This window comes from Ostrinia furnacalis, unplaced genomic scaffold (genome assembly GCF_004193835.3).
Source record: "Ostrinia furnacalis isolate ACB-3 unplaced genomic scaffold, ASM419383v2 OfSCF6117, whole genome shotgun sequence".
In the NCBI taxonomy this organism is placed as follows: Eukaryota; Metazoa; Arthropoda; class Insecta; order Lepidoptera; family Crambidae; genus Ostrinia; species Ostrinia furnacalis.
Window position 1 is genome coordinate 287768 of NW_021136356.1, and position 26631 is coordinate 314398.

The 26631-nt window shown below is 37.4% G+C and overlaps 1 protein-coding gene across 1 annotated transcript; it reads right to left on the minus strand.

Moving 5' to 3' along the window:
* Positions 1-386: 386 nt before the first annotated feature.
* On the minus strand, positions 387-25307 carry LOC114362016 (uncharacterized). Its single transcript, XM_028317263.1, has 4 exons — positions 25289-25307; positions 23495-23703; positions 2923-3058; positions 387-412 (listed from the first exon to the last, which is right to left on the minus strand). Exons 1-4 carry the CDS (start codon positions 25305-25307, stop codon positions 387-389), a joined length of 390 nt encoding a protein of 129 aa, XP_028173064.1.
* Between the last annotated feature and the right edge of the window lie 1324 nt (positions 25308-26631).

Consider the following 26631-nt stretch of genomic DNA (forward strand, 5'->3'; position numbering starts at 1 on the left):
TTTTGATGGAATAATGGTAATAATAATACAAGGTGGACCGACGACATCATAGAATAAAGTAGCAGGAAAGCGCTGGACGCAGGCCGGGTAACATGGAAAGCATTGGGGGAGGCCTATGTTCAGCAGTGGACGTCCTCTGGCTGAGATGATGATGATGATGATGGAATAATGAATTGAACCCAACTTAGGCAAGCCAAATCAAGATACGTAAAATTTATAGAGTTTCTCTACACATTTTATCGATATTTTTTTCTTTTCGTTCTAAAAATGGTTAGGTACTACGTATATTTTATTATTAAATGTGGGATTTTTTAACAAAAGTCACACATAATTATAAACCAATTTTGTGTAAAGTTAATTGAATCGTTCATAATTTATTAAGAACTTTACTTGTACTTCTTTTCAGTACTAGCTGAAACGAGGTAAGGTCAAAGTTAAAAATAGATATTCCAGGAATTTTAGCTTTGTAGTAACTAACTTACTGAGAATTAATGAAAACGCCCTATCTATTGAGCGTTGTTTTAATACGTCTATGTCTAGAGAATTCGTTTGTCGAATACTTCTAGCTGACTAAAATGAATTAGAGCAGATAAGCAAATATCATAATCTGAGTGCCTTCCTAGATAAATTTTAACCTTTTTCCTACGGGAGGCACCTATTGATTCCAAATCAAAAGTCACTTCTCAATACGGGTGGCATATATTGTTGGTTTGGCAAAGCCTAAATCACGGTTTGCGTCAAAAAAAAAACAAAAAAAATTCAAATGAAGTGTAAAATGCGCATGTAATTATGAAACTACTTTAGTTACAGAATATATTCCTCAATATCGTAAGTCTCATACTTTTTGAAATATCTTGATGTAAAGTGGGGCACAAATTTCGACAGCGTAAAAATACCCCGTATCTATAGAGAGGCGCACTTTGGTTTCCAATAGCCAGTAGTGAAAGAGTAACTTAATAGTCGAGAACTCTACAACTTGACAAAGTCCTACTAATAACCATTCATAATAATAATAATAAAATAAATAAATAAATAATATTCCTAAAAACTTTGCTGTAGAAACATCAAACTTACAAAATGCACAATACAGCTAATCAAATCAATTACTAAGTACGTAGACCCAAAGTTGTTTGCAGAAATTGTTTTCCTGACCTCTCCCATAGCGAGCATCACAATAAGTCTCGGCCAAACTATAACAACATCATCGGCACACATCCAATCTATACGAGCACAATTTGCATAACCGACTCGTGGGTTAAGAAAAGTCATCGCGACCAGTCACTATGTAGTTGCTATCAGGCCCCTCTTTCCCACTGGGCATTTTGAGCACATCCCGTCCCGCGACTCAAAATAACTTTTTCCAGATGATTAAGGCCCCCCTTGATCCTTGTCCCAGGGTGCCTAGTAAGGTTAAGAACGGCCCTGGTTGCTATCGGTTTTGAAACATAAGAAGAGCCGTTTGGCATATTATGTAAAATCTTGAAATAAAATTGAAATATTTAATTTTTTTTTTATGCATAACAAGGCAAGGCAGGTTATTTATGCATAACAAATAACAGTTTAATAATTAAGAGGATTCTGTTCCAAGAAAAATGCCTAATGAAGTTTCTGTCTTCTTCTTGTCGTGTCGACAACAAACCTATACAGTGTTAGCCCAAAACTCCGCTACAAGAGTGGTGCTGTCAATCAAGAGTTTCTCGCCCATATTCACAAACATTATTATGAGGCCTCACAGTGTGCATGGACGCAAAGGGTGACACACTAACCAATCACAGAGCTCTATTCACTCTGTGCGTTCGATTTGCTGCTTAACTTAAGCAAGCATCATTTGTGAATACGGGTGTCTGTCTTAATCCATACGTAATAACCCCGCGGTCGCATCGATCCCGTCCCATCGTGACAGCGAAGGCAAACATGCGTGTCGGCACTTTTTTGTTATTTTAGGACAAAACTTTTGATTGGAAATTATGGGCGTACTGGCCTTTTCATTGTCGTAAAGATGATGTTTGAAAAATGTTTGCCACTAATGTCATGTTTATTGGAATATCTTAGGACTCTACATACCATGCTTTAGTTCAAAAGAATCATGTCGATGGGTCAACCGGTTTTATCAATAAAAAGTTAACCACACTTTGAAAATTACCGTTTAAATATTTAGCCCCCCAATGTCGCTAACAGATTTACCTCCAAAAAATTATATTACCCCTGATTAATTTTGGATATTTTTTCTATTTTAATCGAAGAGGATTTTGTCCTAGTGGACAAATTCATCATGCTGTGTGGCGTTAAAATAGAATGATACACATTAATTCAGTAATTAATTAGATTAAAAAATCTCATTCAATACCTAATAATGATAACTCCATTTAATTACACAAAAACTTCGCACCATTAATTTAACAAAAATCATCAATATTTTATTATCATCCGTCCTGTGGACGTTCGAGTGCTTCACTCAACCGAATGATAAATTACCGTTAATAATTTAATTTCCAACTGTAAAATTAACTATTGCATAACGTTAACAAGTACCTATATACCGCAAGCATACTGCATGTAAATAATGCGTTCATCATCGATAATTATTAATTAAAGTATTTACCCTTTAAATGGCACTCAATAAATGCTCTATTATTTCAAATTGTATTAGAAATTTTCGTGTTATTAATTCATATGTCAAAATTTTACTTAACACAACTTAGGTATTCTAATCTAATAGAGTTTTCCGAGGAACCAATCGTTTGTAATTCTTCTCTTGTGTAAAATGTAGTAAAGTGTAAGACCTAACTACGGCTTATTTGAGTCGTAAAGTTTTGGTCAGTCAATAGTGCCGTTGACTTTCAAGAAGAAAAAAGCTACGTACTTATTATTTTTGAGCCTAATACCAACGTTGATAAATTAAGCTTATAAACTAGCACTTACCGACAACGTGTATGTACGCCGACCGAACTTGTGTGTGGAAGGAAGGCGCATCTGCTGAGACCTCGCAGCGGTAGCGACCGGCGAGCGCACGCGTCGCTTCCCGCAGCACCACTTGCTGTGACGTCGATTTTGACACCTAAAACAAATACAATAGAGTTTAAATTGCAATTTTGGAAAGATGGCGCGTACGCTGAAACTTCGCAGCGGTAGCGGCCACCGCTTACTGTGACGTCGATTTTGAGACCTACACCAAATAGACTAGAGTTTGAATTATAAATTTGATATAAATCTACTATATAAAAATAAGTCGGGTTTTCCTCCCTGACGCTATAACTCCAGAACGCACGAACCGATTTCCACGGTTTTGCATTCGTTGGAAAGGTCTCGGGCTCCGTGAGGTTTATAGCAAAGAAAATTCGGGAAAAGGGGGTAAAACGGGATCCACGCGTACGAAGTCGCGGGCGGCCGCTAGTAGTCTATAAAATTAATAAGAATAACAAGAACAATAGGGACGTTTGGCGGAAAAAAGCGCTTGTAAGAAAACATGGCAATCGCTAAGCGGTAAGTGCTATCATTGCTAATATATTAATGAAATACGTCACTATTGAAGTTGGTAAACGTTTCCTCGAAAACTCCGAAAACGGCCGTAGCGATCGCTATTTTGCTTACAAGGTACTCAATTAATGTTTCATATGACAAACATGCTATAAAAACGTGTAATTTCATTCACATATTGCTAACAATTAATTTATAAAAAATGCCACGCTGATTTTATTTCACGAACGAGCCTGTCCACAGATTATGCGGAATTACGAATAAAATTGCGTTGGCAAGAGAATAGCCCGATATTAAATTCATAATTAACTGAATATTTGTGTATAAATGTACACATCAATTCGAGGCCTATTTACGTATGATGTGTATTTAAATTAACACAGTTTGTTTACTCATCCAAAAAAACTTGCATAGGGTTTAAAATATAATTAATTCAGTACACTTTATTCACTATTGTAACCTTTTTTTAACATAGTAAAGCAGTGGTCGGCAACACGCGTCTACTTGCGGCGTTGTGAATAAGTTATAAATATGAAAATGCATGCATTAATCAATAAGAAAACGCGGCTCTACATTTAATATCACAAGTGCGGCCTTCCTTTAGTTTGTTTTGCTACCTTGTGACCCTAGCCTGCCAAAAGGTTGCCGACCACTGCACTAGAGTGAGTATGATTAAAATAATAACGGTGATGGCCGCTGGAACAGAAAAGTTCATGAGTGGCGACCACTAGCCGGAAGACGTAGTGTGGACAGGCCTCCCACTAGGTGGACCGACGATCTGGTGAAGATCGCGGGAGCTGCCTGGATGCGGGCGGCGCAGAACCGGTCTTTGTGGAAAACCTTGGGGGAGCCCTTTGTCCAGCAGTGGACGTCTTTCGGCTGAAAAGGTGTTACAAAGTCTACTAAATGAAAAAAAGTTTACAAAATGACATACGAGTAAGTATATCAAACAAACGACAGAATAACAAACAGACTCTGCTAATTAAAATAGTCTTCGAAACAGATAAATATGTCCAAGAGTGGCAACGCAACCTTTTTGGAACTAATGAACAACAAAATCACAAAGTGCCGTAAATTCTGTACCATTCGCTGCCTCACACGACATCGCTTGCAAAACATGAATGGAAAGCGAAACTTCTTACTTTCCAAATAGAATCAGCATTGCAAAGGAGTAACAACAAATGCCTCCGATACTTTCATTCATCGGATGAATAATGTATTGTTCGAACGTCCCGATAAAGGAAGATGGGGAATAGTGAAAACTGAAATTCAGACCTTTACGCCGTTGACTGCATTTGCTTGACAAGCATTGAGCGAAATGATGAAACAGGCGTTTACGGGTTACAGGTTTAATATTGTTTTTAGATCTATTGTTTTGTCGTAAAATGAGTAGTATACTCGATGAATTGTTATCATGATAATCCGTAACCAAACTGTGGAATAGACTATTGTCTGCGGTATTTGCGAACCGATACGACCTACAAGATCGTTCAAGAAGAGAGCTATTTGTATCTTAAAAACCGGCAACGCACTCGTAACGCCCCCGGGCCTACAGACGATAATCATTTACCATAAGGTGATCCATCTGCTCGTTTGCCTCTTGTCTCGTAAAAAAAAAGACTAATAAATCTGCTCGTGTCAAAATTGGACGTTTCATTTTACCAAGGCCATCGTTTTATTAACTTTCAGTTCTCCCCTATTTATGTCACATCCCAAACGCCCAAAAACTGTCCTAGATATCGGACAAATTCTAAAACGTCGCAAAAACAAATCAAATAGTCTCGCAGCTCGGATATCCGCAACACAAGTTTTTACGGCCGGCCGCGCAACAAAGCGCCTGGTCGTAATTAAGGCACGCCTTTTTATTTCAATGTCCAGTAATATCCTGCGTCCTACTTCTGTCTATTGATCCGACATTGGAAAATAAAATTGCTGCCACCCACATCGCCCCCTTCTCCCTTGTTTACACTGACCGCGTCGCGCTCATTTTAATTTCTCGGCTTTTATTATCTATGATGACAAGAAGAGTTGAACCATCTTTATTGCCTTTTTTGCGGAGGTTTTTATAACGCTCTATGGGTCGGATATTGTCAATTGTATTAAAATCTCTCGTCTAGCCAACTTTGAGTCGTCTGCTTGCTTATAAGTTGCTATTTAGGTTTGCTACACTCGCGAGCAAAAGTATGGAATCACTTACATGAAGTTGTTTCCACGCGATCTTGTGTACTAACGAATTTGTTAGGAACAAAAAAAGTGGCACCATTTTAAAGATTAAACTTTTATCTTTAAATTGATACCAAATTCATTTAAATCACACCGGTATTTAAAAAGATATCCCGGCTGATGTGAAGAAGTAACGAAAAAGACATGTATGAACTGTTTGATACGTCGCGAGTTGTGGCCTATTTAGCCCCTATAAAAGCACGCGTTTTCGGATTTTTGCTTTCACACGTTGTTTTATACACATCTCCGCTTCTTTTGACACTTTACCTGGGATTCTACACCTTCAGAAGCAGCACAAATCGTTGCACTATTGCAAGAAGGGCTCAGCCAGCGGGCTGTCGCACGTCAGCGCCACATAAGCCAGTCCTGGGTTTCGAAAGTTTTAAGACGCTTTCGGGAGACTGGTGGCTTTATCCCGAGACCAAGTTCTGAACAGCGCCGGCGCACATCGCAGAGGGAAGACCGTTTTTTCATGTCAACCTCTCTATGAAATCGTCATTTGACTGGAATCGACGTCCAGTAAGAGCTCACAAATGTTCGAAGGATAGCTGTTAGCGAGTAGACAGTTTGTCTAAGACATAAGCAATAGAATTTAACTCCAAAAAGGCCTGCCACAGGCTCGAAACTGACGGCAGGTCACCGATAAGCACGCTTTCAATTTGCTCGTACACATCTCGATGTTAAGTCGAGCAAGCCACCCCCATAAGCCACTGTTTCAGCGAACCAGCACTGCACAAATCGCTCCTCAGGCCGCCTATAAACCCGACCTCTTCGACTGCTGCCCTGCAAACACAGTTTGCATTCATCGGAGAACAGAACTTGCCTCCATTACTCGCCTTCCCATCGAGATGTGTACGAGCAAATTGAAAGGGTGCTTATCGGTGACCTGCCGTCAGTTTCGAGCCTGTGGCAGGCCTTTTTGGAGTCAAATTCTATTGCTTATATCTTAGACGAACTGTCCACTCGCTAACAGCTATCTTACGAACATTTCTGAGCTCTTGATGGACATCGATTCCAGTCAAATGACGATTTCATAGAGAGGTTGACATGAAAAAACGGTCTTCCCTCTGCGATGTGCGCCGGCGCTGTTCAGAACTTGGTCTCGGGATAAAGCCACCAGTCTCCCGAAAGCGTCTTAAAACTTTCGAAACCCAGGACTGGCTTATGTGGCGCTGACGTGCGACAGCCCGCTGGCTGAGCCCTTCTTGCAATAGTGCAACGATTTGTGCTGCTTCTGAAGGTGTAGAATCCCAGGTAAAGTGTCAAAAGAAGCGGAGATGTGTATGAATCAACGTGTGAAAGCAAAAATCTAAAAACGCGTGCTTTTATAGGGGGTAAATAGGCCGCAACTCGCGACGTATCAAACAGTTCATACATGTCTTTTTCGTTACTTCTTCACATCAGCCGGGATATCTTTTTAAATACCGGTGTGATTTAAATGAATTTTGTATCAATTTAAAGATAAAAGTTTAATCTTTAAAATGGTGCCACTTTTTTTGTTACTAACAAATTCGTTAGTACACAAGTTCGCGTGGAAACAACTTCATGTAAGTGATTCCATAGTTTTGCTCGATTCGTTAGTACACAAGTTCGCGTGGAAACAACTTCATGTAAGTGATTCCATAGTTTTGCTCTGTAGTTTGCTTTTAGTTGGCATTTAGGGTGTTAGTAAATAATTTTGGAATTTGTGAGTTCAGTTGTTTACTTGGCTTTTGAGTTTCAAAGAAATAAATAAAGGTTTAACAAATCTTTTTTTTTAATATTTTTTTAACGGATAAAATACATATTCAGATGAAAATGCGTTCAAAATAAGATTTTTGAACGCATCTTCAGATGTCTAAGCTTCATATTTTTAATTATCTCTACCTGCAATCTTTTGAGCAATTATTGACAGAATATTATTATTTTAAGAAGAAAAAAATATTTTCCCCATTTATTTTTAAAAGAGTGGTATTTATATCCCCCATAAGCTTTTCCTCTACCACCGCTTCGAGATAAACATTTCGCAAGTGCTAAGTAGGGTTGCTGCAAAAATATTTGTTTATCATCAAAGACTGAGTAAAAGCAAAGAAACACAATCGCCCTGACTTACTAATTAATTAGAGAGAGATATTAATGAAGTCAATTGCAATTCTTTATACCAAATGTCTGAAATAGCCGTAGGTATATAAAATAGGTGTGCATAATTAAATTTTAATTTTCCTCTTATACTAACTTAATTGGTTTGGAGTGATAGTTAGGTATTATTTAAATTAATTATGACTCGTGTACAATATTCTATTTAATCAACTAAATACATAATTTACAAATTTTAACTTCTTATATTGGTTTGGCGTATATTGCTTAAATGGCTAATTAAACAGACTTGAGTTTCAAATCACATCACGGTTAACAAAATTGGCCATCACCAAACAGGAGACAGCGAGCAAAATGAATCTGGGAAAAGAGAAAGGAAATAATGCTGGATTTAATTCTAATCCTTGACGCCGGGCTAGTGATGCACGATACATTATCGATATTACTAATGGGACAAATAAAAGAAATAAAAAAACTGTTATTATTATTTAAAGATGCTATGGAACTGTCTGAGGGGCTTACATTTAAATAAATAGGCTAGAATTGTAACGGAATTAATCTAGTTCCACTTTGTATGAATGACAAATTAATGTAAAGATTGAGTTTAAAGCTAATAAATGCAAAATGAAATTATTGTTTTCCTAAGAAAGTTCTATATGTTGTAGATAGGTAAGCTATGTTTTATAATAAACTAGTAATGTTTCTATTGCTTAAGATATTATTTGTTTTGCGCTGGAATAAGTTCTAAAATATTTTACAACAACAAATTGTATCGACAGAAACCTTTAGCAAGAAGCGATTTAACATATCGATACAACTTGTGGCTATCTCTACCAGGCCAGGGCACAATTGGTAGCTCGCAAAAAGTGGGAATTTGTCTAGAGCGGAAATTCCTTTTACGACTTTTGGTCCTGTTTGTTGTTTGGTATATAGTGGCTCCAAATATGTAATGGAAACTTTGGTAACGATCGTCCTGAATTTTGTTAAAAAGTGTGCCACCAACCCTAATTTTGAGCGGGAAAATAGACAAATGAGCAAAAGACTTTGTAGCATTTTTAATAGATGGGAATATCAGGTTTTTGAGAGATAGATACTCGGTGAAGAAATTGGCCAATGCACCTGTTATAACTAAGTAGGTGAATAAGGGTTAATTTTAGTGTCCTTATCAGTACATAGATCGCATAAATCACCAGCATGTAGACGTGTTTGGCGGTGCTAACCGCAAATTTGGAAAAGTTAATGATAATGTTAGGCGCTCAAATTTTCTCTTTTAATCAATTAGGTACAATGTGATTTCGGTATTTACGCCCGTATTCACAAACATTACTATGAGGTCTCACAGTGCGCGTGGACGCACAGAGTCACACACGAACCAATTTCAGAGCTGTATTCAACGCTGTGCGTTCGATTTTCTGCTTCACTTAAGCAAGCATCGTTTGTGAATACGGGCGTTAATGTTTTAGGTATCCTGAAATATTTTGATAAAAATCATCGCTTTTGCACACGTTACCTTATACAGACGTTATAACAGAGCAGCCACCTATTAGCAATAACTAAAACTCGGCGGCGGATAAGCAAAAAAAATAGGATGTTTTCTTTTTATACCGCCACAAATAAAATAAAACAAGTGCAATAGTGTACTGATGGTAGGTGATTTGGCAAGCGACGGGCCCCACAGTGTATGCTTGGCTCATTCCGGCTATCAAGTCAACCGTTCACGGTTCTGAGATACGATGGTGTATAGGTTGGGTTATTTTGCGTGTGCTTTTGTACGCACATTCGTGGATTTGAAGTGTGTATTGAAATGAAATGAGTTTTTTTTTTTCATCTTTTTTCAATTCGTACAGAAGGATAATCAAGTTAAACACTTTGGTGTCTTATGTTAGTTGCGGTAGGATTGCAACAAAAAATTATACTTAGTAGTCTGACCGCGATAAGCGGTTATCACGCCATTTTATCGATTATGCCCATACATTTTGACGTCGATAAAGTATATCACGGCGTGCATCCTAGCCCGGCTGGTGAATGTATGACAACATATTCATTTCCATGGCGTAAAGCACTAGGAAATCAGTATTTATTAATAAATCCTAAGTTAGTGCGTATGGACTTCTATATGACTCTACATTAACTACAGAAAAGAAATACAAGGCAGGTATTCTGCAATCGCACCTGATGTTAAGTATGAAAATTTTAGGAGACAATTCCGTTAATTGTTGTCGCGGCATTCATTGCTATGCGGACGACAGCACGGTTGATGCCGCTTATACCGGCCGCGCAAATATCTCTCGGGAGAACGTCATTGAGAGCCGTAACAAACTTGTGTCCGAAATTGAAACCTCCTTGAAGGAGGTCTCAGACTGGGGTCGACGCAATTTGGTCCAATTTAACCCTACAAAGACACAAGTTTGCGCGTTCACCGCCAAAAAGTTGCCGTTTGTCGTATCCCGCTGTTTCGAGAGCACTCCCCTAACTGCCTCAGCCAATATCGGAATCCTTGGTGTCGACATATCGAGCGAAGTCCAGTTCCGTGGTCATTTAGAGGGTAAGGCTAAATTAGCCTCGAAGAAGCTTGGTGTGCTCAATAGATCGAGACGGTATTTCACTCCAGCCCATCGTCTGCAACTTTACAAGGCGCAGGTTCGGCCTCATATGGAATACTGTTCTCATCTTTGGGCAGGTGCGCCCCAGTACCAGCTTCTCCCTCTGGACCGCATTGAACGGAGAGCAGCTCGAATCGTTGACTGCCAGGACATTTCGGATCGGCTTGACCCCTTGGCGCTGCGTAGAGATGTATCCTCACTGTGCATCTTCTATCGCATGTATCACGGGGAGTGCTCCGAAGAATTATCCGGACTTATTCCTGCCGCCACTTTTCGCCACCGATCTACCCGACAGCACTTCCACCCCCATCACTTAGATGGTTGGCAGTCCACAACAGTACGTTTCTCTAGAAACTTCCTGCCCCGTACAACCAAACTGTGGAATGGACTGTCGTCTGCGGTGTTTCCGGACGGATACGACCTGCAAGCTTTCAAGAGGAGAGCGTATCTTTACCTTAAAGGCCGGCAACGCACCTGTAACGCCCCTGGGTCTGCGGGTGTCTATGGGCGACGGTAATCACTTACCATCAGGTGATCCGTCTGCTCGTTTGCCTCCTATCACATAAAAAAAAAAATTGTAACTAAAAAGTACTTATACGTCATTGAAAGTTTTGTCTTAATATTTGCCAGCTTATCCTTTACGCCCTATTTAATCAATAAGATGACGTCAAGTGTTCCGTACGTGGTGAACCATTTATCGCTCTATTAACCGCCATTACAACATTATGTGCTGTTAGCCAGCCTAATCAGCCTTTAACGCTTGTTGGGTTTCTATAGAGGGAGGAGTCATTCACGCAACCACAAGATGAGATACGTCTTAGATATGACGTAAGATTATTAGGAGAAAGGATCATTGTGTAGTAGGAGGATGTCTGATGGATACATTATGTTAACATAATAATAGAACTGTTCTTTTCAGTAGTTTTAATATTATTTTAAAAGTTGGAAAAACTTGAAGTTTGATTTTATCACCTCACGTGGAAAATAAGTTATCTAAAAATCATAACCCCAATGATTTTTAGATAACTTATTTTCCACGTGAGGTAGTAAAATGCCTCACGGCCACAAAATAGTCAAGAAAGTGAATATTCATAGAAGCTTTACCTATTTAACATAAAAGCAAATATTACATATTTTCTACAATTTTTTTTTTTTTTTATTTTATTTAACAACTTAAAGAAAGTTACATTGAGACAATTACATTTAGATAGCTTTAAAAACCACTAGGGTTTGATGTAAAGCTAGCTAACTAATTGAACATTACGAAAAAGTTCTTCCGTTAAAATAGTAACTGACTGGCCCGTCTATTACTGTCCCGAAACAGTGATAGGGTTGGGACGTGTAAGAGAGCTCTTTGGAAGCCTATTGGTTTAAATAAACAATTTCAATTTCAAAAATTATAAAATTAAACAACTTGAAAAGCTCTATACAAAAGTCAAAGAACAAACATCTATACAAATTATTAGAATGATATATGAAAATAAGTAATTCATTTGCGCCAACATTGAATTAAGCAAAATACGTCACGGCCCAAATGCTCGCTCCATTAACCATTCCGCCGCCGTTAATGCGGACAATCAGACCAATCGACTTCCCGTACCGCTTGTTAAGTTTTCATAGTGCCAACGAATTATGGACGTAATTTGCTCTGGCGATAAAATGTTTAATAATGTTAATATGCCGCCTGAGCGATGTGGGTTAATAGCTGCTCAATGAACGCGTTTGTTAGGCTGTAAACGTGTTAATAAATATTGGAGCTAGTGCTAAAAGGAATATTGTCGTGCTTTGATCACGACTGCATATTACATGTAGTCTAGGAGTTTCGTTCGTTTCAGCTAAATGACGTCATCTGCTGAATAAAACGCCTCGCCCAAGGATTTTCACAATGACCGGTCCTACCCGCATCAGATCGTCGGTCTACCTAGCAGACGGCCTGCCCACACTACGTCTTCCAGCCCGTAGCACAGAATACATAATAGTAGCAACAGAAATTGCACTCCCTTGTGTAGGATCAGATGCCGACATTTTAACGGTAATAATAATAATGCAAAATATCCAACGAACATGGTGCATTCGAAATCGCACCTTACTACTACGCTCACAAGAGCGAATTTTTTTTTGTGTTCAGAATTGATCTACCTCACAGCTCAAGCGTCAGGGTTGTATAAGCAAAGTAAAATAAATAAAAACTTAATTTTAAGAAGCATTTATTGTATTTACGATTAGTTAACTTTAATCTAGTGGTGTTTGTATAATCGTATCATCTCTAAAGTACATATTAATAAACTTCAGTGTTGCGATAATTCGAAATTGGACAAACAGTTTTAAAAGGTGTAGTGTCGGAAAATAGACACGGTGAAGTAAAGTTAATGTTTAAATTAGCTAAAATAATTTTTTTGCTACACTTTTTTGTCATAAGTATTTCAAAATTATTTAAAAAGTGTAGTGTTTTTAATTATTTAAATTACTACAGTTAATTATTATTCCTAAATATTACGATTTTCCATTAAAGAAGGATAACAGTGCTGTTGGAACAATAAACCTTGATTGTGACGATGATCGACCGAGCGTGTATAGGTACGCGTGTGCTCACAGGCGCGTGACGGCCCTGACTGATTTGCAACTTGAAGTTGTCGCGCGCTGTAGGTAATTATCTCGGCCGGCATAGGCGAGTGACGGAGGCCTGCCCGTAGTCTATAGGGGCTATAATAAGGATAATAATTATGTACCTATGGCTACCTAAGAAAGTTTACTTCGACACAACAAACAAAGGATATTCGTCTTTGTCTGTAGTGTGTAGTGTGTCTAGTGTAGTGTTGAAGTAAAATCATGTCGATATTCAGTAGTGTCGAAGTAACGTACCTAATGTCGAAGTAACATTTGTCGGAGTTTACTTAGGTAGCCAATATGTATAAAGTTATTTTAAAAGTTTAAGGCTGAGTTGCACCACCTAACTTTAACGGTAACTATGACGATAACCAGTGCTTTTTGTATGGAGTTTGACAGATTTTTGACATTTGTCAAAGTTAATGTAAGATGGTGCAACCCAGCCTAAGAGTAAACTTACTAAAACTATAGCTTTTCATCGATAAACAATGTGATATGCAAAACCGTTTAAATATAAGCGATATATTTTTCTAAAACTTATAAAATAACACCACAACTTGTTCTCCTAAAGGTATCAATATAAACAATATTATTATTGTTATTGTTTACGCGCTTAGTAGAGTATAGAAAGCTCTTAGAGAGAATGGGGTGAAGCTATTGGGAGGTAATTGGCTCGGTTTTGCGACACACCTGCGTACGTGAGGACGTAGTGTTGCCAGGGATTAATAAAGATACGGTATTTGGGGTAAAAAACGTTTACACCCATAGGATTAGCTTTAATTAATTTGAAACTAGATAGAAAAATTCTAAAAACTCATAAATCTCATTTATTTTTGCAAATAGGCTCTTAAAAACACTTTTACACTTCCCAATATTAACCCTACCACTGCTTCGTAGTAGTAAATATTTATTTGTCTCAAAACAGGTTAAATTTACAGTTTATCACAGTATACAATATTGTTATAAAATATCTTTTACTATTCATATCCGTTAAGCTAGCACCCATAACACAAGCATTAAGTTGCTTACTTTGGGGCTAGCTGGCGCTGTGTGAATTGTCCAAAGATTTATTTATTATTATTATTTATTATTATTATCTTTTACTATTACTAGATAAGTATCGCAGTGAAAAAATTTCAATGGTATTTTAAAAATCTCCAATTTAAGCCTAACTTCGTTACATCATGGTGGCTTAATATGACGTCATGGATTTAATCAATCTAAAGAATAAAAATCAAAATACATAAGTAAATCATAACTCACGATTTAAATACTGTTTTAAAACAAGAATCAAAAGTACTTTTCCACATCGTTACGGGCTAGGTATTGCGGTCATTCAACTTTGAAAAATTTGTAAATCCACCACAGACTGGGTCCCAAAAGTTACTCGTAATTACGCATATTTGACTCTAAACTACGCGTGATGTTGGGAATGTAATGTTCCTTATTGGTACGAATATGGGACACTAGGTCTGTATTACAATACGCTCAAAACTCAATTTAATCTCAGTCATGTATTCTGGAAATACCTAATTATTGAAATTCAACTAATGTAGAGCCTCAATGTATGCTTGAAAATTAATCAACTTTTGAGTGTCGTTCAGTAATTTGCACCTTAAAATCCCCGACACAGGTATAATCCGAAAGACAATCTTCCAATCAGACTGGGAGTCGAGATTAAAATGGGACACCTGGCAATACTACATGCGTGGGTTAAGCCTATTGTCCACGGAAGCGTATTCGACTTTAGGATTTATTTATCGAATAATCTGATAAATAAATCCTAAAGTCTTCATTCCGTACTAATTCTTATTAATAGAATGCGACAACATCAAACTCCATTCTTGGAAGGATCTGCTATCTTATTACCGTAATTATCTCTGTGTCAATCAATCCGTCAGATATTCCCACTCCCTGGAAGGTATCACATTCGCCCGCTCACACCCTATTACGTTAATGGGTGCAGCGCAATGATAATGACTCAATCAGAGGAATTGACTCAGCCGATTGCCACACTTAGCTCCTGAGTGATAGGCAATTCGCTTTTTGTAAAAGGTCGGAGCTGGAAATTCTGTAATTTGGCGGAAAAGTAAATACTAGTAGGTACGTGTTAAAAATGTACAGTTTGAAAGACAAATGAAATTAATATTATCCTACTATCCTACTAATATTACAAATGAAAAAGTTTTTATGGATGTTTAGATGTCTGGATGTTAACATGTTTGTTACTCTTTCAAGCAAAAACTACTTTGAGTCTCTTTCACGCAAAAACTACTGAACGGATTTTGATGAAACTTCACAGTATTATTGTTTATAACTCAGAATAACCAGGCTATAATTTATGTCCATATGTGACAAACTAAATTTCACGAGGGTGAAGCCGCGGCCCGAATAAAAATAGATTTTGGTAGAAAAGTAAATACGGGTTATGTATTGTATTATACATAGTCTAGACTCTAGACTATTAACACTACGCACTTAAATCACAATTAGAGAGAACTTAATTACTTTACCTTACATTAGATATTATTGTCTTACTAATAAGTACTTGAGAGATATTATTTTCTTACTGATTTTTGCATTCCAGTAAATTAGAGTTATCTAGCTATTGACATCAACTTATCAAAGTCACAATACTTTGAGGTTACAACTCAAGCGACGAATTGCCTCATTACGAGTGAATTTAAGTCTAAACATGATAGATTTTTAGAAGATTTTCTTATTCGCAGAACAAACTGAAATATCTGAAGGTAGACTGCCAGGGTCACATGCCAAAAACATATTCCGACCGTTCTCAAATATTGTCGTATCACAAAGGCGCAAACGATGTATCGATTACCGGCGTATACCTCATAATAACACGTGTTATCGATACCATTTCGATTCTGAATCGGTTCGTTTTAGATAGGACCGATTATACCTTCATTGCTGCTCAGTATTACGAGCTGTTTATTAGATTTCGCCCCATTTTTGGGCACAAGAAAGGTTCGGTAATGGGTACATTTTAATGGGTATCCCGTGGGATACAAGTAATGTAAATTGCTATGGGGCTGTTGCGGATTTTTATTGCAACTACAAAACCCGAAACGATTTTGGGGATTTGGATGGGCACGTGCAGTCGTTTCAGTGTGAATAAATGTGTAGATACTTAATAAAGGGGTTTCACATTGTATTCATCGACATTGAATTGTGTTTTCCTAAAAACGAAATTACTTTTGTTTTAATTGAGAACGGAATTCAACCACCTAATCATGTACGAGTAACTATAATGATAAAACCGGTGCTTTTTGTATGGACTTTAACAGATTATTGACATTTTGTCAAAGTCAAAGTAAGATGGTGTAGCCCAGCCTAAGATGTAAAGAGATTATCAGACAAAAGTAGTAAACTTAGGCTGGGTTGCACCATCTTACTTTAACTTTGACAAACCTCAAAAATCTGTCAAACTCCATACAAAACACACCGGTTATCGTTATAGTTACTGTCAAAGTTAGGTGGTGCAACTCAGCCTTAAGGAATAGCTAAGTAACTCTTTTCGACAAGCTGATTTAATTGCCAAAAATGTGTAACATAATGAAACATTTGTAATCGTAGTACATTTTAAAGCCGCTAGAAGCCAGATAGATTTTGAAGTGGTACAATTTACGAACCGGTACAATTTGAGCAACTCCACCCTAAAAACGCAAACGAGAACAAAACACCTCTAAGTCAGAGGTAAAGGCGAAACGTGTCACAATCCGGTGTTACGTCTTACGATTATGATCCGGGGTAGATTTAAAAAGGCAGAACCCGGTGCGAGGGAAAAATAAAAATATTATCGTGGCACATTACGAGTTGTTTGTGGTCCTCTCTGGATTATACTAATCTGTGGTGGGACGTAAATTGTAATAACGCTCACGTGGTATTTTGGAAAGTTATCGCGACGAAAAATACCTTTAAAAGCTAGGCGTAAAATTATGTAAGAAGGACTGACATCCATTTTGGCCACACGTAATGTTACTACTCTGCTAAAACAGGTTATACGAGTATATTTTTGAAAGATGGAAATATAATAATTCTACCTAGGTATAACAATCCAAAGCTATTTTGAGGGCTAGACAAGAACCTGTATATTAATATTCTAATATTATTTTAGAAACCATTCCAAGAGCCTTTAAAATTGTTTCATAATTAATAATATTGAAAGCGCTAGAAAATACTGAAACAAACGATTTTCTATTTGAAATTGAATCAAGAAAATAGGGCATGTTTTAGGTCTTTGCTTAAAACTTAAAATGCTTAGGACGATGAAGCAATTAGATAGATTTAAGGGAGAAACAAATTGAAATAAAGACAACAATACTTTTACTTAAACATCCAAGGCTGGGTATAAAATAATGCCCATTAAAATCATACGGGGTGATTCAATCCTGCAACCTGTGCTATCGAATTTTCCTGGTCAAAGAATCTATAGTACAAGTTACGTAAGTAACTTAGGCCCGGTTTTTTGATTTGTAGTTAAAATAACCAATAGTCAAATTTGACAGAAGTCAAATGACAAGTGGTTAAATATCAGAAAAAAATGTTTTTCGAACAATGGTTAGGTTGACTTTTAGTAAATTTTTTAACTATTAGTTACCATTTTGTTAATATTTAACTATTAGTAGCAAAATTTAACAATTTGTTATTTTAACTATGAATCAAAAAACTGTAGGAGAACTGTAAGTAGGTCGTTTAATCGCCCGATATTAAATGTAGCAAAGAAATACTAAATTATGGTCTTTAGCTGATATCCCCTTTAGACGCCGCGTTGGTTTTATTGCTTAATAAACACGGTTAATGAACAATTTATTTTACTGCCCAAAATTACATGTCAACTGATCCGGACCGCCTTTTACGACTGACACGGAAAACATCGGCGATACAAACTGGCGATGCGAGGATGAACGCACCATAACACCAGCTTAAGACCCAGTTTCTTCTAAGGCGGAGTGTAACGGAGAAGTGTTTTAAGAATAAGAATAAGAATACTTTATTCAGCATAGAAAAATAAAATAAAAAATACAGTAAATATAACATTAAACTACAAGCTATGCTGAAGAGGCGTCCGCTCAGCTATATTCGCGACATAACAAGCGCCATGTCGAGAAGCTGGTTTTCAGCGGGAACCAACACACGATGAAGATTGCGGATTGCGCGCCCTCTTGACCGAGACCATATTGAGGCTACCAGCCAAGAATCAGTTTTGAACACAGATCACAGATTCTAAAGGCATCTTCCTTTTTTTTGACAAGGGGGCGGGGCTGGTGTCGCAACAATATGCCCAAAAACAGAAAACATTGCACGTGAAAGCAATGATGACAGCAGCGACGTCATAATGAACATATTGAACAGCTTACATTGCGTGCGTAGTAGGTACCTACTAAAGATTATGCAAACGTTGAGTACTGATACCGCAGTGCATAATGAGCACATATTTTGATTTCTTTCTCTGTGTGAATTTCTAATGCGACACTGAGTTTCGAACTTGGCGCATTAGTTGGCATCGCCCTATATCTCTATGGTTTTGAATAACCAATCAGATTTCATAATTTCAACTTCTCTTCACTCCGCATAGCTCCGCTTCGCGCCGCACTGACACCGCTCTCAAATTCGATAGAAAAATTAGTCCGCCCGACTCTTCTCCGCTCCGCTTTGTGGAAACCGGGCCTAAGGTCCGAGTTCCATCGGAATGGAGGAAAATCAAGAAATGTAGAAGAAGTAGAAGGAAAAATGATAAGTAAGTAGAGTGACCAAGAAAAAGCTTGATACAATCATCTCCCAACATACGAATGAAAAAAATCCTATTTGTATTATTTGAAATCCAACACGTATTCTCCTTTACGATACTGATGTGATTCTATATAATCTTTTTTTTTTCAGACAAGTAACGGATTCATACAGGCTAGCCTTCTTTTTTCTCTTTTTTTTTTCGGGAAATGCTTTGCGCATACCCCACTGCTAGCGTAGGTTGCCTGTTTTAACCAAACTGAAATCTAATACTGAGTCAAAAAAATTGTGTTCGTATCTGGGAATTGAACACGTAACCCTGTATTTTGCTGTAAGAGATAAAACAAGAGGTAACCGTTATTACACTGAATAAAATGTAACTACATTTTTATGTTAAGAATTACAAAAATGTATAACAGCATCAAGTAGAAATAGTATTAAAAGAAACATTATTTTGAAATCCCTTGAATCTGTCATCAATATTATTCAGTCAAATGACAAATTAAGATGTCCTTTCCAACACAAAATTAAGCCCCTGGAAGCCGCGTCTTAACTGTACCTAACAATAAAAATATACGACAGTTACTTATTTATATGAAAGGCAAAGGTTTTTAGTGGAGCTCGTAAACCGACTCATCCTAACAATGGTTGACAATAAAACATGAAAAGTGCGTTAACGACCTATAAAATCTTGTTTACTATGTGCCGTTAAAATCGGACGAATAGATTATTGTTTGGGAATATTAAAGATATTGGAAGAAAACATCAGGTTTTCTGGCATATTCCTTGAAGAATATTATTACTGCACTGATTTGAAAAGAAGGGGACAATTTTGGTGTGTCTGGAAATACGCTTTGATGATTTATATTATTCAGTAATGGATGTCAATATAATGATAGATTTTCCGCAGGAGATGCCATTTTGATGTTTGTACCCTGTTGTTTTAGTTGTTATTTTATTTTGTGCATTTTACTTGCACAATACAATATACGAGTACTTACTCGTACATTATCCGCGTAGGCCAGAATCATAACGACAAATGCATAGAAATTCGTTTTGTCATGTTTCATTATGAATTAATAATTAAGGTTAATGTTTCCAATTTTATCAACAAAATATTATTATTATTTGTCTTAATTGAATAAAAAGATGGGTATTAGTAGACTAATTGAAATTTTGAGACAAAACACCTTCGGGTGTGTCTAGATTTTACAAAGAAAATTAATTATAATAATTTTGGTCGTCTAATTGCTAGATTTTAATACAACTTTTCAAAGCTTTATTAAATACCTAGACAAGCACAAAGTAAAATTTAAAAGATTTTATGAAAATTTCTCTTAGATAGAGATGAAATTATAATTGTGCTATTTGCGGTATGTAGAGAAACTGAAGAAACTTCGATATTAAATTATACAGAAACAAGACAATTTATTTAAACGACACTTTACTTGTACATCCAAATAAACCTAAATTGGTCTGATAGTGGGAACAATTACTTTCCATGCACTAATCTATCTTTATCTATGAACTCACTCGTCATGAAATCTCAGAAACCACATGATGTGCTAGGAGTATCAAATTTTGCATAGGGGTTCCTTTTAGAACAGAGGTGCTCACAAAGACGAGAATTTGCAAAATTCAACCCTTATAAGGGTAAAACGGGGTCCACGCGCTTGAAGTCGCGGGCGGCCGCTAGTTACATATTATACGAGTAGCTGCAATTGAATCTAAAAGCTTGTTTTCTCTAGGAAATTACCACTTTGACATCCCAAACAAAAACCTCAACATCAGATAATACTTCACTGTTCTTGCAACAGTAATTAAAGTAAAAAGTGTACTGCACAATGTACTTTGTTTCAGAGCCAACAAGGTTTTTTTTTAACTTTTCGCTGTCGCGGCCAGAACTCTTTGGAACTACGACAAAGTTTTAATAGTTTAACGTTGGACTCTCAAGTTACAATGAACCGGTATAATGATTTTTCAAAATTATGACGCCCCACTTAGCTGCGAATAACGAGTTTTATAGTATCAGTTAAAAAGTTTGGTGATTTTACGAGGGTATCGTTTTAAGTTGGCTTCATTAATTTATTTGAGCTTCGACAAGCAAAATCCTAAACTATAACAGCTATAAATATATTTAGAATGCTTCGACACGTACTTCTTTTAAAATCGCCGTTCGAATCAAAATGGATTGAATCTCTAGCTCAAATTCAAGTATGTGATTGGTAGAACTGTAATAATTCAATCAGGTATTCTTGATACTCTACCGAGTATTTAGTGTTGCTTCCTAGAATTTGTAAGAGTCAGTGAAGATGCAACAACTCCGTGTCTCCTTTACATCAAGAGAGCGAGAGAGAGCACACTGCTGCTGATGTTACTTAACAACTTATTAATATAATATCGAAGTTTAACCCTTCAAATACCAGTAAGTAAACAGTAAAACACAAAAGAAAGACATTTTGAGGGCGGTTTTTAGGACACATGTGGGTGTACGGGTTAAAGTAGGTAACAGTAAAAATAAACAATAAAACACAAAAGAAACACACTTTTAGGGCGGTCTCATAATACACATAAGGGTGTACGGGATAAACGATGTAAACAAAACCTAATACGAATCTGGCTGTCACACTCACATAAGTTTGATTGATTGATTACTCAAGCGTAAATATAGACACATTATTTGAGCATCCAAAAACAATATTAAAAGGAAAGTATCGAACTTATTCATCATTGTAACAAACCTCTCGAATCTTCCATAAACAGTGAAAAGATTGAACGCTTTCGCCTAAATATATTTACAAAGTCAGTGTTCCGCTCGACCAGACAATTTAATGACTTTCTTGAACTTTGTTCCCTGTAGGTGAACGATATTAAAAACATTTCATTCTTCCAATGAATAAAAGATCGTTTGGAAAGTTCCAGGAAAAAGATATAATTTAATGGGAAGTATTTAAAAGCCTATCAAAGAATGAAGTCAAATGAAGGCGACGCTTTGTTGAAATAGATATGAATTATGAGGACATAAGGCTATGGAGACATAATTATCCCACCAAAAACATTCTGTAAAAAACTAGCCAAGTCTCGATGGAGCTGCTTGTTTATCTCTAAAAAGTAATGAAATCTAGACAAAGTCGTGCCAAGTCTATGGTTCCTTACCTACTGCGATTTCTTTATTAATATAGTTAATGTTGTGTGACTTGGCCGTTGAAGGGTACAAAACCAGGTGCTCCATGACACGTTGCACCAATCTATCGCCAGAACCGCTACCCATTGACAATGGAATTGCCTCTTGGAAAACGTTGATTCAATGACCAGTCAATTGTAGGCTTAATAAAGCTGCGTATTTCAATAATACTTATGTATAATTATCTTAATAAAGATAGTTCAACGGCCAAGTCACACAACATTAACTATATTAATAAAGAAATCGCAGTAAGGAACCATAGACTTGGCACGACTTTGTCTAGATTTCATTACTTTTTAGAGATAAACAAGCAGCTCCATCGAGACTTGGCTAGTTTTTTACAGAATGTTTTTGGTGGGATTTCACTTCTTTTTGTAGAAAGTGGCATAATCTTTTAAAGTCGTCGTCTTTTAATGTTATCCAAATTTTTTTTACGATATTAAATTAATAATCTGGACACCGCGGTGCAGAAATTCGACGCTCAAAGTGCTAGCGCCATCTAGCGGTGAGCGGTACTGGCGAACACCACGGTGCCGGTGTGGCGCATGAATGTGGTGTTACTCCAGATCTTCGAATTTCCTAGTTTTTATAGTTTTCCCTTTATGTGGCCATTAAACCCTAACTCTGTACCAAATTTCAGCTCTCTGAGTTTATGGGAAGTACTAGTTCTATTTTGATGATCATCAGTGAGTGAGTGAGTGTCATAAATGCGAAACTTTGCTTTCGCTTAACTTCGGAACTAAATGACCTACAGACTTGAAATTTTGGATTTTAAGTATGTGATTATAGCTTACTAGATGACGAAAATTTCTGCGTTCTGGTCTTATCCAGAGGTTCTCAAATAGGGGCCTGAAAATGCGGCGAAATGGTTCCAGTAAAGGATGGTACGGCAGTGTTTGCTTCGCGCTCGACTTGGCGGGGGCACTGCCGTGCCCCCAGATGTATAGAGGGATTTTGTACGTAAGTAAAGATTCAGATCCATCATGGATATCAAAGTTTATTAGACACTAGCAAGCAAGACAGACAGACAGAGTTACTTTCGCATTTAAAATATTAGTATAGATAGTATAGATGAATATATATTATACTTATAAACAAGGCGTTCCTCTTTCATATTTTCGATATAATTAGTCAGTACATACGAGCCTTTACAAGACGAGAGTGAATAGAAATTTATTGGACAGGGTTGTACCACACTAGACTGCATCTCACTAGACATCAGGTGACCTGTCTTATTATACAAAAGAAAAGTTATCGAAGTTTTTCCGAGTAGAAAACTCGCATTATCCCTTCAAGCACCAGTAAAAAAGTCAAGTCAATTAATAAGACCGTCTTTGTTTTTTATCCATAATGAGGAAGCTCTTGGCCTGTATCTCACCTGATGGTAAGTGACGATCAGGCCGAAGGTGGAAGCGAGCTTCACCCGGAATCCTCAACCACGGAGGAACTGGCTATCTTACCTCTAAATGCCGGAACACAATAATGCTGTTAACATATAACCTACCTATGTAATATAGGTCTTATGAGACTATTTCGGTACACATGGTATAAATAAAGGTTTACTAAAGGTACTCACATCGACATCGATCCCGGGCGACGGGAAGATCCTCGTGAATGGGAACTCTTTGGGCAGGTAGCTGAAGAACTCCTGCCTGCCCCGGTACCACTTCACGCTGTACAGAGTCTCGTTACCCTCGAGGGTCCATTTGCACATTAACAACACTGTGTCACCGAGCCTCACCGCGGAGGGCGAGATTAATTGCACGTCCTTTAACGCTATTGCATCTGAAACAAAAGAAAGATGTTGTATAATAAGGTCACACCGCCTTTTTGCGTCCAAATGACGGAACGTAAAAACAGTGGCGATTGTAAATGATAAAAGTTAGTTGAAGCCACGACAGCCGAACGGTGAAGGGGTCGGACTGGCCGACTCGTGATCCGAGGAATGCGGATTCGGTCCCCGCCGCCGCTATTGTGGTGAGCTCACTCTTGATAGAAGCATATTTAGCTTAGTACGAGGGGCTAACGGGACTATTAGTAATTTGTGTAATAACAAATTACTAATAACCTTGAAAATAAACGTTAAACTTTTAAAAATCTCGCTGCATCTAAAAAACACGTAAGGAACGTTTATTGATACAAGTACAGGACATAGAACTTTTTATTTTACTGCTACTAAAGATCTTACAGTGTGACTTTATCCCAACTATTCTTTATACTAGTCTGTCTGTCTGTCTGTCTGTTACGCTTTCCCGCTTAAACCTCGCAACCGATTTTGATGAAATTTGGCATAGAGATAGTTTGAGTCCCGGGAAAGAACATAGGATAGTTTTTATCCCGGTTTTTGAAACAGGGACGCGCGCGATAAAGTTTTTCTGTGACAGACAAAATTCCACGCGGGCGAAGCCGCGGGCGGAAAGCTAGTGTGCCAATAAATCGTAGAGTTACATTTCAACGCTATTCAGCTAAAATGAAAAATACAATAATAATAATGTTCTGTATGTATCTATGTATTTCAATAACAATCTTTAATAAAGAAAACGTCCAACTTATGCGTTATTTGAATTACATATCACATTATTATTTCACCAGTAGTTATCATAACGAAGTGTATATAGAAAGACAACATAATTTCGATCAGAACGTCTTATTTATCCGACACAAATACTATAAATACTGATTCACTGTAATTCAACATTGGGGAACGTTAACTCGATTTGTGTTATGAAACACAAGTCCGCAAATCAATTGGCAACCTACGATAACATTCGCCCTATTTTTTTCTCTAACCGTAATCATATTAAGCCAAGTCGAGTTTTTGTGTGGAATAAGTGCTCAGCCTTAATATCGGTGGCGATTACAAAAAGAGCCTTCAGAGTAATATCACTCATATTTACTTCTTAGCTTGAATGATGTGAGAATATTTGGATATATTATATCCATTAAAAAGGATTCGTCTACCTAGATGGATATTTTTAACTACAACAAAGGCTTTCACTACTGAAGCAGCGATTCTTAGGTATGATTTACTTAAAATATATTTGACTAAAGAGAAGAGCCACGTTGCAAAAACGTTGAAAATATTTAGTCTTTTTAATCATTTAAAAAAAGTATTAGTATCTAAATTAGTCACTGCACCCTAACCTTAGTTTTTCTTTTACGCTCCCCAATTAGCCCACATAACCAAAGTCCAAGCAAACATGGACATATCCTCAACTAGATAAGCATCACCCCTAATCCTCGACTTCCTCAGAAACCATTCACATAACGAGCTGAGGGTATAACGACAAACTCAATATTGTTTCCATAAGATACCGTATTAAGTGCCCTCAGTCACAGGTAAAAGAAAAACGACAACCCGGAAAGTTACTGTGTGGTGTCTCAGTCATGTTGCTACAGTCAGCGTCAAATAGTTCGTGACCCCCAAAATAGTCAAAAAGTTCGCGACACGCCTTTGTTACAATTAATATGGTTGTCTTGTCAAGTTACTGGTCTCTTTGGGTGTCACGAACCATTTTGAGAGACATCAGCAAGTCATCTAAATAATACGGCGTCTTCTTTAGTTCATAATATGGGCGATATTGCAACAACTCAAATGGTACATTAGTGAGCAGATGTAACATGCTACCGTTACATCATCATCATCATCATCATTTCAGCCACAGGACGTTCACTGCTGATCATAGGCCTCGCAATGACTTCCACGGTCGCACGTCGCACGGTTGGTAGCGGCCTGCATCCAGCGCCTTCCTGCTACCTTCAGGTCGTCGTTCCACCTTGTGGTTGGACGTTTTCCGGTACGTGGCCTCCACTCCAGAACCTTGCTGCCCCATCGGCTGTCAGTTCTGCGTACTATGTGCCCTGACCTACCGTTAAATGGCTTACCGTGACTTTATTTTTGTTACTTTATTGTGGTAATTTATATTTTATCAATGTATTTTGTCCACTTCCATTTCAACTTTTTGATTGATGTATTTATACGTTTGAGAAATAAATGTTTTGTAAAGGCTATGGTTGTGTTTTTCTATGTAGAGGTAGAACCCAAAAACTCTAATAGAGAGTCCATCTCGCTACCATTGTACTACGTAAGAGTTTGACTTGCGAATTGAAACTTAATTTATTTTTGTAAAGCTCGACTTTTGAAAGCGCTCTTACTTTTATATGAATACCGTTTACTGTTTTATCAAGTAGTGTTCTTCGAATCTATACTAATATTATAAATGCGAAAGTAACTCTGTCCGTCTGCCTGTCTGTCTGTCTCGCTTTCACGCCTAAACCACTGAACCGATTTTGATGAAATTTGGCATAGAGATAGTTTGAGTCCCGGGAAAGGACATGTAATGTTTTTATCCTGGTTTTTGAAACAGGGACGCGCGTGATAAAGTTTTTCTGTGACAGACAAAATTCCACGCGGGCGAAGCCGCGGGCGGAAAGCTAGTATCGAATAAACATGAACATATTAATTCCAAACACACTCATGAGTTTTTATTATTATTCCATTCCATGAAAAATATTGGAATAACATTGGAAATATTTCATCAATTTGGCCGGTCTATTTTGTTTGTGTCCAGTTGGTCTTTAATTAAGGATGCCCTCTGTAACGCAATATCTTGGGTTCCGTCCAACAGTTCGACGATATTAATATCATTTACATTTCGACCGAACGATATTGCTTATTTTTTGCTGTTATTTTCATAAATATACAAACAAAGT

Bases quoted from the DNA above. Each gene is read 5' to 3' on its own strand.
- LOC114362016 (XM_028317263.1), bottom strand. The intron at 3,059-23,494 runs GTGAGTACCTTT...TATTTGTTTTAG, and splicing joins CGCCCGGGATCGATGTCGAT to GTGTCAAAATCGACGTCACA. The intron at 413-2,922 runs GTAAGTGCTAGT...ACCTCGTTTCAG, and splicing joins GGCGTACATACACGTTGTCG to CTAGTACTGAAAAGAAGTAC.